Source organism: Xenopus laevis, chromosome 3L (assembly GCF_017654675.1).
Source record: "Xenopus laevis strain J_2021 chromosome 3L, Xenopus_laevis_v10.1, whole genome shotgun sequence".
Lineage (NCBI taxonomy): Eukaryota > Metazoa > Chordata > Amphibia > Anura > Pipidae > Xenopus > Xenopus laevis.
In genome coordinates this window covers 64,349,775-64,364,683 of record NC_054375.1, presented here as the reverse complement: position 1 = coordinate 64,364,683, position 14,909 = coordinate 64,349,775, and the positions used below count along the sequence as shown (strand labels likewise).

At 37.1% G+C, this 14,909-nt stretch overlaps 1 protein-coding gene across 3 annotated transcripts in view; it reads left to right on the top strand.

The window, feature by feature from the left end:
• hmga2.L (high mobility group AT-hook 2 L homeolog) overlaps window positions 1-13,635 on the top strand; it is a 55,356-nt gene extending 41,721 nt beyond the window's left edge. For 2 of the 3 annotated variants that reach the window (XM_018251100.2, XM_018251099.2), the window contains exon 4: window positions 8,092-13,635. In XM_018251100.2, coding sequence (XP_018106589.1) covers window positions 8,092-8,136 — 45 coding nt within the window. In that variant the 3' untranslated portion in view covers window positions 8,137-13,635. The remainder of the gene's footprint in view (window positions 1-8,091) is intronic. The other variant, NM_001094371.1, reaches the window with a different exon arrangement.
• The last annotated feature ends 1,274 nt before the right edge of the window (window positions 13,636-14,909 follow it).

Here is a 14,909-nt window from a genome sequence, read left to right as displayed (position 1 = left end):
AGCTAGGCAGGTAAGTGGATCGAGGTTTGGTTGTTTAGATACTGTAAGGGGTAATTTCTTTTATTAATTTTCTCAGGAGGCATAAATGATGTAATCTTTGTGGGGCGGAGGAAAGGGGCCTGGAGGGGCGTCACCTTTTCAAAATCAATAAGTGGGTGAAGTGTGAGAAGGAAAGCAAGTTAATTCCAGATATGAAGCACGGAGTTGGCCATATCTGGGAGATTCTTACTTCAAAATGAATTTCATCATTCATTTTTTTTTCTGTCTGCAGCACATGGCTGGCAAGGGTTCTAGTTATGACTCCCCTTTACTGCAGGGTTTTTGGTTTTTGTTTTTTAATCGGATAATTTTTTCCTCACATTCACAATATTATGCCAAATTAACAGCTCAGTAGTGGTAAGAGTTTAGAGAGATTAGTAAGAACTGCACGTTCACCTGTAGTTTGGGCCAGTTTCAGCCGCCACTGGTACAGGAAATTCTTGTGTGCCATACTAGTGCCCTTCTCCATTTGCAGCCTCCCATCTTTTCTAGACACCTGAGAACCAGTTCTTCTCTGATTTAATTTATCAGTGAGGCTGGGACAGTGCAGGTTCCAAAGCCCCTGTAAACCTAGGGGTCGTTGGTGATGCTTGGCTCAGAAATTTTCTGCACTCCTATTTCATATAACCAATTCAGCTTTTAGATGTTTGAAGAAGTCGCCAATCCAGGGTTTTTTAACACATTTACCTGACTTTAATTGTGTATTTGTGTACTTTACCTATATAATGATGCAATGTCACCTTTGTTAAATTAGCTAACCATGCATATAGCAATCTTTGTGGCACCTTGCCCACTGTGGGGCTTTTTTTTTGTGCTGAAAATATCAAAACAGTCCAAAATCACTGCTTACATTTTTCACAAAGGCTACAATTCTGGGCGGGCTGAAAATGTTTAGTTACAAGAGATGGAATGATTAAGGGGTCTCGGCCACTGCTTAGACTGAAAGGAAGTTGAGATGAGGTTAGTATGAGAAGAGGCAAAAGCTAAATATAGCTTTTCTGGCTGTATGCCAGTTAGGAGTCCTGCTTTTTTTCTGCACTAAATGGGGATTATTTGTATGTAGTTAAGGGGGAAAAAAAGTTTTTAACACCTCTGCAAACTAGCTCATATGAGAGCATCAGCATCCCGGAAGTGAGGTCACGAGGTGGTCTTTGGGCCACATTCTTTCCAATAAATCCATAGTAGAGAATGGGTTTGCAGTATGAAATGACCATTGTTAATATGCTAGCAAAATGTATACTAAATAACATGTATAATGCAAGCGAAGTGTATTGTATTCCTTTGTTAAAGCAATATTGCCTCTTTGTAAAAGGGTGCTGCCAATTTATTTTGAATCTTTCTGTCATAATATAATAGCCATTTATTGCATTCCATGCCAATTTTGTTTAAATTTACAATTTTAGGTTATGATTCATGGTTAAAGAAATGGCACCCTAGCAAGTAATTGCAATGTGCAGAGATGAAAATTAATCTACATTGATAAATAAAATTGCCTTTTATCTAGTTGTTCTACTTCATTATCTTCATAAGGCTAATGCCCCATGTGGCATTTTTGGGGTGTAATTGCACTAATAATGTATTCAGGTTGCAATACATTACATTAGCCAACTGGCAAACACATGCATTTCTGACCAGCATAAAAACGTGACGCATAGCGCCTATACACCTGCGTTGTTACATTTTACATAATTATGCAAACGCATTGACACAAGGCATCACTGAGAAAGAGAAGTTACTGATAATCACAGAATACACACATTAAACACCATTTGCCACATGGCACACGCAGGCTGAGAATCCGGCTAGTGCCACATGTAGTGAATTCTCATCCTTTGGATAAACCCAGGCCGAAAGCACAACCTACAAGTTTCTTGATGTGCCCAAGCCCGGATTTCCTCCATCGGTGCCCCTAGGTCCTAACAACCGCCCAGTTTCGCAGACCATCCTGAGCACGCGAGATCGCAATCGTGCACGCCGGTTCACTGGGGAGCTGCGGTTTTTACCCAGACAGCCTAGTTTTATGATGGGCTGCCAAAATAGGCAGATATATTATAAACATATATACATTTTGTATGTAAAAGCTTGGTTCCTTTGTAAATTTCAACAAATGAGTTTCATTAACATTGCAAGTTTTGTGTCTTTTCTGAAATGTGCTGATTGGCACAGAACTAAAATGTCTAATATAATAGCCAGAACACTACTTCCTGCTTTTCAGATCTCTAGCTCTGAATTAGTCAGCGACTTTGAAGGGGGGCCAGATGGGACATAACTGTTCAGTGAGTTTGCAATTGATCCACAGCATTCAGCTCAGATTCAGAAGCAACAGTTATGACCCTTGTGTCCCAGCACATATAAATAAATAAATAAATAAAGGCTGGAGTGAGCGGATGTCTAACATAATGGCCAGAACACTACTTTCTACTACTCTCTTGGTTTCCGCTGATTGGTTACTAGGCAGTAAGCAATCGGTGACTTGGGTCGGGCACATGGGTCATTACTGTTGCTTTTGAATCTGAGCTGCATGCAGAGGATCAATTGCAAACTCACTGAACAGTGAGTTTGTCTTTGTCTAACTTAACTATATTGGAATCATTTTTATTTTGGACAGCCTATCGATTTACCCAGTTTTTATTTTTACACTGAACAATTTTAAGTTCCTCCAACAGGAACTTTGTTTTAATTTGGGCACTGCTTTTCCCTGAGTTTCCCTTTAAAGGAGAGAAACTGTGGCTAAACATGGGAAAACCAGGACATGAGCTCATGTGGGTTTACTAATCTGAACTATCTAAGGAAATAATGATAAATTATATAAACATAAGGACTGCATGGAAGTTCATGCAGGATAATGTAAATCTTCTGCTACATTCACAAGAATCTCTTCCTTTTCCATCTGTTTCCTTCAGAATATCCTTATTGATAGATTTTCCATATGGCAGTCAGAATTAAGTTGCAAACTTACCCATTCTCCCACAACAGATTTAAAATTAGCTGATCAAAAATAAAATTGACCTTGGGTTAATTCACCTTGACATTGCAATTTAGTTCCTAGGGTCATACTTAACCTTACAACTAAGCTGTGGTTTGAATGACCGAAAGATGAGTACGGTGCTGTACAGTGTTAACCATTGAAAAAATGCAGAAACTTTAAGGTTAGGTGATAACCTTTTATTGGCTAACTGATTTTTATGAATTTAAATATACAGTTAATTTACATGATATATTCATATTTAATTGTTTTAACTTGTATTTTAGCCTATTATATTTTTTTTAAAAAATTTGTAGCTAACTGTACATAACCTTGCCCTCCCCAATCATTGTCAGAGCTAATCTGGTTTACCTGTAAATTAATAGAGTATGTTATTGCTAATTCTAAGGAACTGTTCAATTGGCCTTCATTTTTTTTTTTTTTTTTATAGTTTTTGGATTATTTAAATTCTTTCTTCTGACTCTTTCCAGCTTCAAATGCAGGTCACTAGCCTCTTCTAAAAACATATGCTCTGTAAGGCTATAAATGTATTACTGCTACTTTTTATTACTCCTTATTCTATTCAGACCTCTCCTATTAATATTCCATTCCCTTATTCAAATCAATGCATGGTTGCTAGGGGAATTTGGACCCTAGCAACCAGATTGCTGAAATTGTAAACTGAATATCTGCTGAATAAATAATGCAAAAACCACCAAGAATTAAAAAAGAAAATCCATTGTAAACACACATACACATTTACTGTATATAGAGTGACTTTTAAAAACTGGGTGCTAAGCATTGACAAATATTTACTCATCACTGTAGGGCTTTAATAACTGCTGGGGTAAATAGGCATTGGGAAGAAGTAGCTAAATACTAGGTGCCTGCATTCCCTTTTTGTTCTGAAAACGATGTATGCATTTAATACAGTTTAATTATAATTCAGGTATTTTTGTGAAGCAGACGAGACAATGCTTTGAAGCCTCATATTTTTTTTTATGGGAGAGCCTTTGACTTCTTATAATTTTTCCCTCAAATAGAAAGGTAACGCAGATATCCTTGTAATGCAGCATAAAACGTACCGTATGTGATATACTCTCTTAGAAGGTAACAATGACTCTCTTGTTTCCATTACCTCCAACAAGCTCAGCAGAGTTCCAGAACCAGCTACTTCAGTTAACATAAATGCTGAATGTGTGTTCACTTAAAATTCAAATGACAACAAAGAAAATATCCGTACACAAAAGACCCTTTAGGAGAATGGTACTTTGTCTTCCTTTTGTAATTAATCATGTTTTTTTTTGTTTGCATTTTTGGTGAAGTGGTTAAGGAATTGACTGTGGGCTGTTGAGCATTCAGCCATCCTCATGGCTGCTAGTCATAAACATGTCACTGTGTGCTTCCACTTTGAAAGGGCCTTTTATCTTACCTTAATGAAACCCATTTCCAATCATGAAGAGACTCGACCTGGAAGCTGCAGCTTGGCCATCCCACATAGCTATGTGTTAATGAGGAGTGTATGTCTGTCTCTTGACTAAACATTTGCACCCTCCTACTGTATATTCAAAGGAAAATGGGGTCACCTGTCAAAAAGATGAAGGTATTAAAGTAATGAAGGAAGTAATGTTGTTACGCTAGCATTGTTATCCTTCTTTATCAGAACAGTAAGGTCAAGGTTTTTTTAAGGCAAAAACTCGAAAAAAAAACCAAACAAAATTTTTAGAAATTCATCATACCCCAAAGCTGCTAAAAATCCGACAATCTGCCATCTCAAACCTGCCTAGATCATGCAGAAGTCTGTGACAGATGTCCCTTTTACAATTTGAAGATATTGTGATTGTTTTGTCCAATAATCTGAAACATTTGGGATTTTCAGGCGATAACTCGAAAAATTCAGTCATCAAATATGTAAAAAATCGAACGACTGGTTGCTAGAATATACTGGACCCTAGAAACCAGATTGCAGCAAAAATTTCAAACTGGAGTTTCTGGAAAAAGCTAAAATAATTAAAATGACAAAAAACAGACAGTCTTGGAACATCACTGTCTACATCATACTTAAAGTTAATTTATAGATTCACTACCCCTTTAAATGTATGAAAGCGGACAATATGACTTTTTTTGTTATTTCCTTGAAAATGCTTTCTGGTTTTCACTGACGGGGAAAAAAAAGACCACAAGACTTTTTAGTTTTTTTTATTGTTCTTGTTTATAATTGCTTGTTTGGCCCTTCAAAATTGATCTTCCATTTACTCAAAAAAATATATATATTTCTAGAATTAGCTAACCACTAGCAACCAGATAAGTTTGGCAGCTGTAGAGTAAAAATTTTAAGTAAACCATTTTTAATTTAATTTTAAGTTGATAACCCCTTTAAAGAGCCTCTGTATCCAGTGTAAAAAAAAAAGTACACCCTCCATGGTCTGACTGTATTGAGTAATTGGTTGAAAATTAGCTTTTCCCACTCATATTTTTCCAATTTATTCTTTCGTGCATTGCACACACTGTTACATCATTGGTGGAGTATATATAAGGGTCATGCCCTGACTCCTCTTCAAGGGCCATATAATGTGCAAAAGTGGAAGCCACTTTTACTTCATGCTAGCCACATTTCCCACATTACCTTGGACAGACTAAACACATCCATTGTGAAATATCATGACCTGACACTGCTTTGGTAATATTTTTAAACTCATGTGATCATTCATTTGTGCTTGTGTTTATTCCCTGGATTTACAACTTTTTTTTTTTTCAGCAGGAGCGGAGGCTTTTTAAAACCTTTTGTACAGGAGTACACTAAGCAGTGGTCTATGATGAAAGGCTAGTGTTTTTCCCCTCAACCATGGTGCTCTTGTGCAGTTATGTCACACATGGTAGCATTTAGGAGCCCCTTCACAGCTGAAGTGTTTCAGACACTAATGAATGGAAGCCTGCTCGTGTAATGCAGGCAAACTCTAAAGCATGCTTCCCTCAATGGTGTACTGTAGTGGCCTGGGAAAGGAAGAAGGTTATAAATTCTGTCAGTTGGACTCCCAGACAAAATGAAGCCATGTGGAAAATTAAATATATTAAAGTATGATGACTTTTATAAGCTGGTTTAAAGTTTCATTTTTCTACCGACATACGCTAGGCAAGTTGTGTGAGTGGAACAAAATGTGTAATTTATAACTAAATTCTTTTCAGAACTGCCATATTTTACGTTACTTAGGGAAAGGTTTACATTGCTTATATCTGTGTGTGGATCAATCTACTTGACTATTTGAACATATCAGGTAGTGCAAAAACAAGTGCTGTCTGGCATCATAGAAGAAGTTTTTAACAGGAGTCTCCATGTCAGAATCAGCGTCCCACACGACAAAGCAGGGTTATTTTCTCTATCTGATTACTTTATGCTTATAACACTATTATGAGATGCTTGCTGCTGATTATCCACAAGCAATAAAATAGATAAGAGGCAGTGTAAACTGAAGCATAAGGCTAGGGCCACACGGGAAGATTCAGGGAGATTGGTCGCCTGGCGACTAATCGCCGCCTCTTTGAGGCGACTAATCTCCCTGAATGGCTTGCTTTCGAACCCGCTAGCGCTAAAGTCGCCTGCGCCTATTTACACGCGGTGACACGTTTTTCAAAGTCACTCGAAATTTCCGCTCCCATTGACTGGAATGAGCAATGCCTGAAATAACCAATACTGACAGTTTTCAGCCTAAAAATTCTTTACTGAGCCTTTTTGATTTTTATTAATTATAGGACCCTTGTGCTGCTCACCTTCTGGCTTGAGTCATTGTAATATATATGCATTAGATACACACTAAGGAAGGAAAAGTCAAAAAATGCAGTCCCTTTTTTTCCAACCCTGCATAATTCTTGAACTTTGGGAGAGGATATAACCATGCCGATGGTTTTTGATGGGAGATGTTAAGGCATTATGCCAAACATGCATGTTCTACATTTCCCTTGTTTGTTTGTGATGAGGAAAAATGGTTTTATGGTGCATAAATGAGATACAACAAAATGAAGCTATGAAACTAAAATATTGCATGAATCTGTGTATATATTTAAAGCCCTGTGTTTCCTGTAAACAAATAACAGGGAATGCCATGCAAGGGATTTTCCCAATATCCTGTGGCAACAAGAGCCTGTTAAAGGTGCTGGAAGCTGTAGCTTATATACATCTAATACACAAGAGCCATGCATATAATGTAAATGATATCCTTTATAAACAGTGCTTAGTGGGGTTATGAGCACTTTGTGATGTACTGTAATTGCACGACAAACAATCTAGATCCTTCAAATGAAGACCAGCAACACCGAGATGATTCGCAAAAATAATAAAAAATCGGGCAAATCATTGCGGTGTTGCTGGTCTTCATTTGAAATATATATGAATAGAATTAGCCCCTTTGCCTTTAGATCAGCTTACCTTCAAGGACTGTTATGCGTGTTAAACTGTTTCTTTAGATCATTTCTTAACAAAGAAAATATTTTTGAAGGTTATTTTAAGAAAAAAAAAGTGTAGGGTTTCAGTCTAGTCAACTACAGCAAACAATCAGCAGGTAGCATTTGCTATTTACCTGCACACATCTCATCATTTTGCTATGGGTATCTGTGATTTGCTATGGGTATCTGTGATTTGTGAATTTTAAATTAAAGCCATAATTAAATTAATGCCATAGCACCAGCACAAGTTCTACAATACTATGCAAAATAATTGTCATGTAGGGACTATGCACATACTATATTAGCCAGGACAGGTCTGTGCAGGCTTAATCCAACACAAGATGTACAGTGCAGCACTATTGGAGCCCAGGGCTCTCCAGTGCCTTGTAGCATTACACACCCTTGTGCCACCTGCTCGTCCTGGATGCAACACAGCCAAATATAAGCAATGCTTGTGCTCCAATCTAGCAGCACAAATAACTGTGCCTCAGGGCAAGATTCATACTAATTAAATTCTACTTCTGAAGTGTAAACGTCTTGCCCTGAGGTTGCTGTTCTTCTTACTGTTGTAGAATTATGGTGAAATGAGGTCAAATGTTAATGGATTTTTGCTGCAGATTGAGAACAATGTTTTTTGTTTTCTCTAGGAGCCAACTGCAGAGACATCTTCCCAGGAATCTGAAGACGACTAGACGACCACCAATCTGAATTTCTACCTCAGCCAGCAGTTGAGTTTCTTTGGTCCAGATTTAGAATCTTCATTGAATCTGGGTCTTAGAAAGGAAAAAGACACTGCCTTGACCACTTAATTTCTACTACCACAGTCTTTCCACTTTTGCCTTGGGGACCAGGAAGAAAAAAAAAAAAATCACAAAATTTTCCAAGGACTTGTTGATCATTTTCTTTATCTCTTCTCTGTCCCAGATCTAGTGAAAGAAAAAACTGCTGTAAAACAGGGGATTTGGATTAATGATGGCTTTATAAATAATGTTGTTTTTCCTTAACCTACTAAGAGTTAATGCTGTTAGGAAATGGTATGTGGGTTGGAGAAATGGAGTCATTTTTAGTCACTTTCTGCACTGTATACAGACGAGGAAACCTGCATTAAATGGGCATTTAACTGGGAAAGGCTTGGTGTGCCACACTGTTTAGACCTTAAGTCAACCCACACCAGCCCTCACCAATGATAAGGGATAAATGCTATTTTCTTTATTTAGGCTTTGTCATAATCTCAATTCTAACAAGTCAATGTTAGTGCAAATAAGAAAGTGGCCACACTTATTTAGCTTTTCAACAAAACTGTCATACCACAAAGTCTTCTGCAATATTTTAATATAGCCCAAAACAAAATATTGATTATACTGAACAAGTAATTTGCATGTGTCCTTAACTAACAATATATCAAGAGTAAGCTAGCCATATTTTATTCAAACTGGTAAAGACAAGTCTTTGATATGTAGACTTGTACACTTTGGAACTTGAAATTTCTTTCTGCAATATATTTACTGGCCATTGAATTCTAAGTTTTTATAAGTCCACATCACATAAACACCACAATGGCAACAGGTTTAACAAATAGTCTTTTTTTTTTTTTTGAGATAGTGTTTTAAAGGTTTGCTGAAACTTGAAGAGAAAATGAGCCCCGTTGATAAGTAGGTTTCATCATCCATTTATTTTCTCTTAAACAGACATTTAAAATATGAGGTAATTAACTAAAATGTGCTGCGACCTTTCCACTGACCTGAACTATGGTCATGCATTAAATACAGATGCTGTTCTGTTGGAGACTCCCTCAGCCAAGGCAGAGAATGAATGCTCTGTGCAGTGTGCACCATAAACCGTGTCCTCAGTACTTTTTAAACAATTATTTAAGGAAAGATAAATGGAAGATAAACACAAGTTATAGATAGGATAGATTTCCTTTTTCAAAGGTCAGTTAATTGTGGTGTTTTGTAAAGGACTTTTAAAAAAGGTACAGAGTTGCACCTAATTGGCATATCCAAAAATGGCCAGTTCTGAAAAGCATGTTCTTTTTTTGTTTACATTCAGTTTGCAGGGTGTTTGGGAGCTGTCCTCTTGGGCAATCTACATGTTCTCCTGCATACTCGATGCAAGAAACAGGAGCAGCTGAAATGATCCCACTGGCTGCAGAGAAACAGTACAGTGAATGATATATACTTGATAATGCTTTCTTCATGTAACCATTATAGACAAGTGTTCCTAAAAGCATCCACTTCTAGCTTTGTTTCAGTTTATGTTCACACAGATACCAAAGGCAGTTGTTAAATGTACCTGACCATGAATATTTTGGAGTGCTTATAGTGGGCATGTAAAGTTTCTTAGCTTGCATATTAAAAACATTGTGCTACATTATATTGCCAAAAGTATTCTGATACCTGCCTGTCCAAAATCTCATTCCAAAACCAAGGGTATTAAGTTGGTGCTCCCTTTGCTGCTATTACAGCCTCAACCTTATGGGAAGACATTCCAATAGAATGCAACATTTTTGTTGGCTTTTGCTTCCATTTAAGCAATATATAAAGCAGTGGGGAGGCTTGGCACTTATGTTAGGGCTCAGGCTTGTAATTCGGCTGTCTTTCCAGTTCATCCCACAGTGTTTAAGTTGAAGTCAGGCCTCTGTACAAACCAGTCATGCAGTGGTGTAACTAGATATTCAGGCCCCCAAAATGTCTAGAGTGTAACCTATTTTACCAATATTTATTTAAATTGTATATGAAGGAGGGTCTTAAAGGAATCCTATACCTCCTGGGCCTCCCTGCAGCTGCAGGGTCTGCTTCCCCTGCAGTCATGTTTCAGCACGATCCTGCTGGTCTGATGTGATGTGAAGAGTCCCTACCAAAATATTGCAACAAAATAGGAAGCATGGGATCACATGACAATGTAATTTATTATACACTTTTGTCAGCAATAGATATGGCTTAAATAGCAACCAGTATTCAAAGTATTCTGAATACTTTTGATCATGTAATGTAGAATGTCTACAGGCAGTGCTGTCCAACTTCCACACTATAATGGAATATATAGCCAGTATACTTTCTATTTAATCTCCATATTACATTAGTTATGTCAATTAAAGTTGATATAGCCTATGGGCAAGCTGATGGTCATTTGAACCTTGATCCAGAGGCCTCTAGTTGGACAGCCCTGACTGCAAGAGATCATTGGGAAACAATAATCATTTTATGATTTGCCAGCTCTGAAATACTGTATGTATGCTCAACATTTACAAATATGCCCTCAATTTGGGCCTGTGGTTTAAGAGTTTATACTTTTAATAGCAGATGCTGTCTTCCAAGGTAGCAGCTACCTGGCACATATAATTTGTGTGGCTGCAAGTGGAATATGCTTGAAAAATAAGGGAATGGACACTTATCAGTCTGCTGCCATCATGTAAATAATTTCAGTGTACCTCAATAATAAGAACTTGAAATTTGCCTTATTGCAATTTGAATGGCTTTTATTAGCGACCATACTTGTGCTCATTTAATTTAAGCAGCTGCCAAAACAATTTGTCTATAGACGAAGAGATTATACTCAGATTTACAAGAATTACTGTAAAGAAAATAATTTAGGGATTTAGATGAATAATTATTTTCCATGTCCTGCAAGTATACGGAATCAATTAATTTGCCTGTAACAATTATCCTAAAATTCCTTTTGGCTTATGGGGTTGCCCAGGACTGATTTTAATATAGGGGCAGGTTTATCAATTAAAGATTTTTTTTTTAAAAAAAAAAAAAAAAAAGGGGATAAGTAAACATAGTAACCGTACTTCATACTAACCCTTTAGAGTCCACGAGGTCCCTGACAGCCAGCACAGTAAAATATTTATTCTATGGTAGGCAAGTGGTGAAATTGGAATCTGAATCCTTAAGAAGTATTTTACAGATAGTTACTTGTTGGCATAGAATATTTATTTTGCACTTTGAATGATTGCTTCATTATTTACAGGAAAAGTTCAAGTTTTGGCTGCTTTCCATCTTTAGAATGTCAAAGTGAGATATTCAAAGCAATACAAGGGGTGGTCATTTTGGTATACAGACAAAAATGTATGCAATACCTCTTGTGCAGCATAATGGTTCCTATAGAAAGCCCCTAAACTGTTTCTTATTACAATACCACATATAGCAAACAGATATGGAACCTCTAAAGCCGGGGCGTCAACCAACCTTCTTTTAGCCTACGTGATGTTTAGCAGTTTTGCATTACATTTCTTGACGGCAAAATAATTAAGTAAATTGCTGTTTGAAAGGATTCTCAATTTGCCAATAGTTAACTTCCACAGGTTAAGACTTTTAACGAAATCAAAGATTAAGACTTTTAAAGAAATCAAAGATTACCACTGATTTCCATACTTCAACAGTCTTGTTCTCAAATGCTGCTATATTAATTACATTGCAGAAAATTACATTGACACAACTGTACTCCTACTTGCAACCATCAAGTGCAAATTGGGGTATAAGTGAGCAGCAAATTGGAGCACTTATGTAACAAGCTCCATAGTCTGCTACTGTGTTTACTTTAATCCCCCACATATCTCAATATACTTGTGTGGTCTTTTTTTATTCAGTGCCTGTATTATGAACTGTTAATTTCAATATATATATATTTTTGTATGGAATTCCTCTTAGGTTTTTACAAATAACCCTTGCATTGTCATTCATGTGTAACATTTTAGCTCCACCAACTCCATATACACAAAATGGAATTGATGTCCATAGTTGTACCTCACATTGTTAAACATGGACTATTACCTTAACAGAAACTGCAATACCTCTCAACTTCAAATGCAATGGAAAATGTCATTAGGGATAGCATTTAGTGTGTGTAATAGTATTTAGGACTGCAATTTACTTAGAATCCAAGGATATGCAGCCTTTGCCACTCCAACTGTAGTAGAATTTGATGTTTTGCTGGGACATGGCGTTCCGCAATACAAGACGTGTCAAAGATTACATATCCTGGACCTAATCAAAGTGTTTTGTGGGAATTATATGAAAATATTAAACTGGTCCATGTTGGAGTAGTGTTGTTTGAAAACTTAAACATGGTCCACCATGCGTAAAAACCACCAGAAAAACTTGAAAATATTGTAGGCGGGAAAAATGCAAGCTTGGCTTTTGCATAATGCAAGCGTAACTAGGCATGTAATGTAGAAGACTGAAATGCTATTTTCATGTATTTTTCACAAATGTGATTATTTTTTCTTCAAGATTTATTTTACATTGTCAAATAGATTTTTTTGTATCCTTTCCTCTCTCTCTTTAGCCAGTATTTACACCTTTAACATTGTATTAATAACTGGGCCTGTAGTAGCCCCCCAGGAGTGCTTCTGTCTGTGCTGTTTACACTGTGTGCCAAAAACCGAGTATGCCCCTTGATGCAAATTAAAGTGTGTATGGCAAAGCATTGAAAACCTGTATGGATATCCAAAGGAGCATGTATTGGTGTTATCAGACGGCACTTTCACTTGTTTTCTTGGAATCCTAGGTAGACTGGATCCAGAACAGCAGCAATGGGCAACCTACAGCCATCTTCAGGGCCACAACTCTTGGTTTAAACTCCACAGTGACACTAGAAAATCTATACTTCTTATAGGCTGGCCAGCTCTCTAGATTGAACTATTCCAGCTAAGTAGTGTATGCTGAAGCAAAATACAGTACTATGTAAAGACACAAAGCCCTGGGGAGCCAGCAGCTCTGATAAACGTAATCATGTTTATTTTCTATATGTTTTAGTACAATCAGACATTACTACCTCTTAGGGCTTACTATACCTCAATATTTCAGACTGAACAAAAGCAGCTGGTGGTCACATAGTCAGAGAGAACATTATAAATTTTTATGCATATAGTTTATTTTTGTGGGAGATAAATTTTATAAAACTGTTCTTTGCTGTTATTGGCCCCAGCTAGACATGACTGGACATTTAACTTTTCTGTTCCTTTGCAACAGGATTCTGATTGTGAGACAAAGTATCAAAATGCTTAACTGAAGTTTTGCTTTATATGCTTTAAAAAAAAATCCTTTTCTTTGAGTGTTGCCTAACTTTGCCTTGCTCCTTTCCTAGACTTCATGTCTGTGATTGTACTTTGAATTGCTTGCTTGTTGAACATTTTTTAATGGATTATCACAGTCTGTTTAGCACAATAAACTTAATACCCCTTGTTATTCCCATGTTGTCTTTATCTATTTGTGACTTCGGCAAACATTCTGTCCTGTGTATGCATTAAATTATTACATAATTTATGGCAGAGCTTCCTAAGCGATAGTCTGCTCCTGAGGAGACCCATTGCAGTCAAAGGAGCCCAGGCTTTAGGCATTCAGGGTAGCAATTTGCCATTAATGCATGGTATGCCAATCACTTTACCAAGGAGACCATTAATGGCTAAATTGACCTGCTATCTAAACTTGTTTTGAGTGAGGGGTCCTGACCAAATTGATCACAACAGATGTGGAGCAGGGGCTGCAGTTAAGCCATAATACTTACAATCTTAAGACTAGGGCCACATGGGCCAAAATCAGCCTGCTGAAGTCCACAGGCCATCTTCAAACCCTACCGCAGGCAGTAGCCTCCTTCTTCTTCTGCAACCATTGTGTCCAGTGAAGAAATACGAAGACTTTGTATTTGCACTGAAATCCGCCAAGTGTTTTATGCCAGAGCCAACACAATAGCTGCAGACGTGAAAGAAGAATGAAGCTACTGCAGTTTTCAGCAGGTTGATTTGCCCCGTCTGACTCTAGCCTTACTGTGCAGACACAGTCCTTTTATGCTTATAGGGATGGTTTTGGGAATTACACAAATCTGAATATAAATACAGTGTAAATATGGATTTATTTTTTTTGTCTGGTCTCTTTGAATACTTGCAGTGAAGACAAGGGACGGATCTGTTAAACTGGTAACTCTGAAGCTCCAGTGAGGATATGGCATGTATTTGGTCACATCCCCAACTGGTTACATCATATCTTGTCATCTTATAACATCATTTAATGACAGCCACAGAGTGCAGGTTTGTCTTAAATAGGGCAATGACTGGCATTATGTTTCAGGTATATTCTTTACATTTTGTCACATAATGGACAAAAGTTTGTTGGGTTACAGATATGCTCACACTTTTGATCTGCCCAAATTGCCCTTCAACTTTTTATTTTTTAACCCATTTTGGATCAGTGAATTGAAACTGCCTAGATGTAGGTGCAAGATATGATCAGATATTAATGAATATATTTTTTTCATCCCTATATCTTTTCTATGTACTTCTGCTTTCGTTTTTATGCAAAGAAAAATGTTATGGTTCTCCATGGAAACCACTAATGGAGGGATCTCTCTATGCTTTGGGTTAAAGTCACTTGTGTGAAGTCTTTTGTTTTCAAAGTTTTAAAGTAGGAAGATGGAAATTTTGTCAAGGTTTCATATAACTCATTGTTTGTGGTACAGCTTCTAT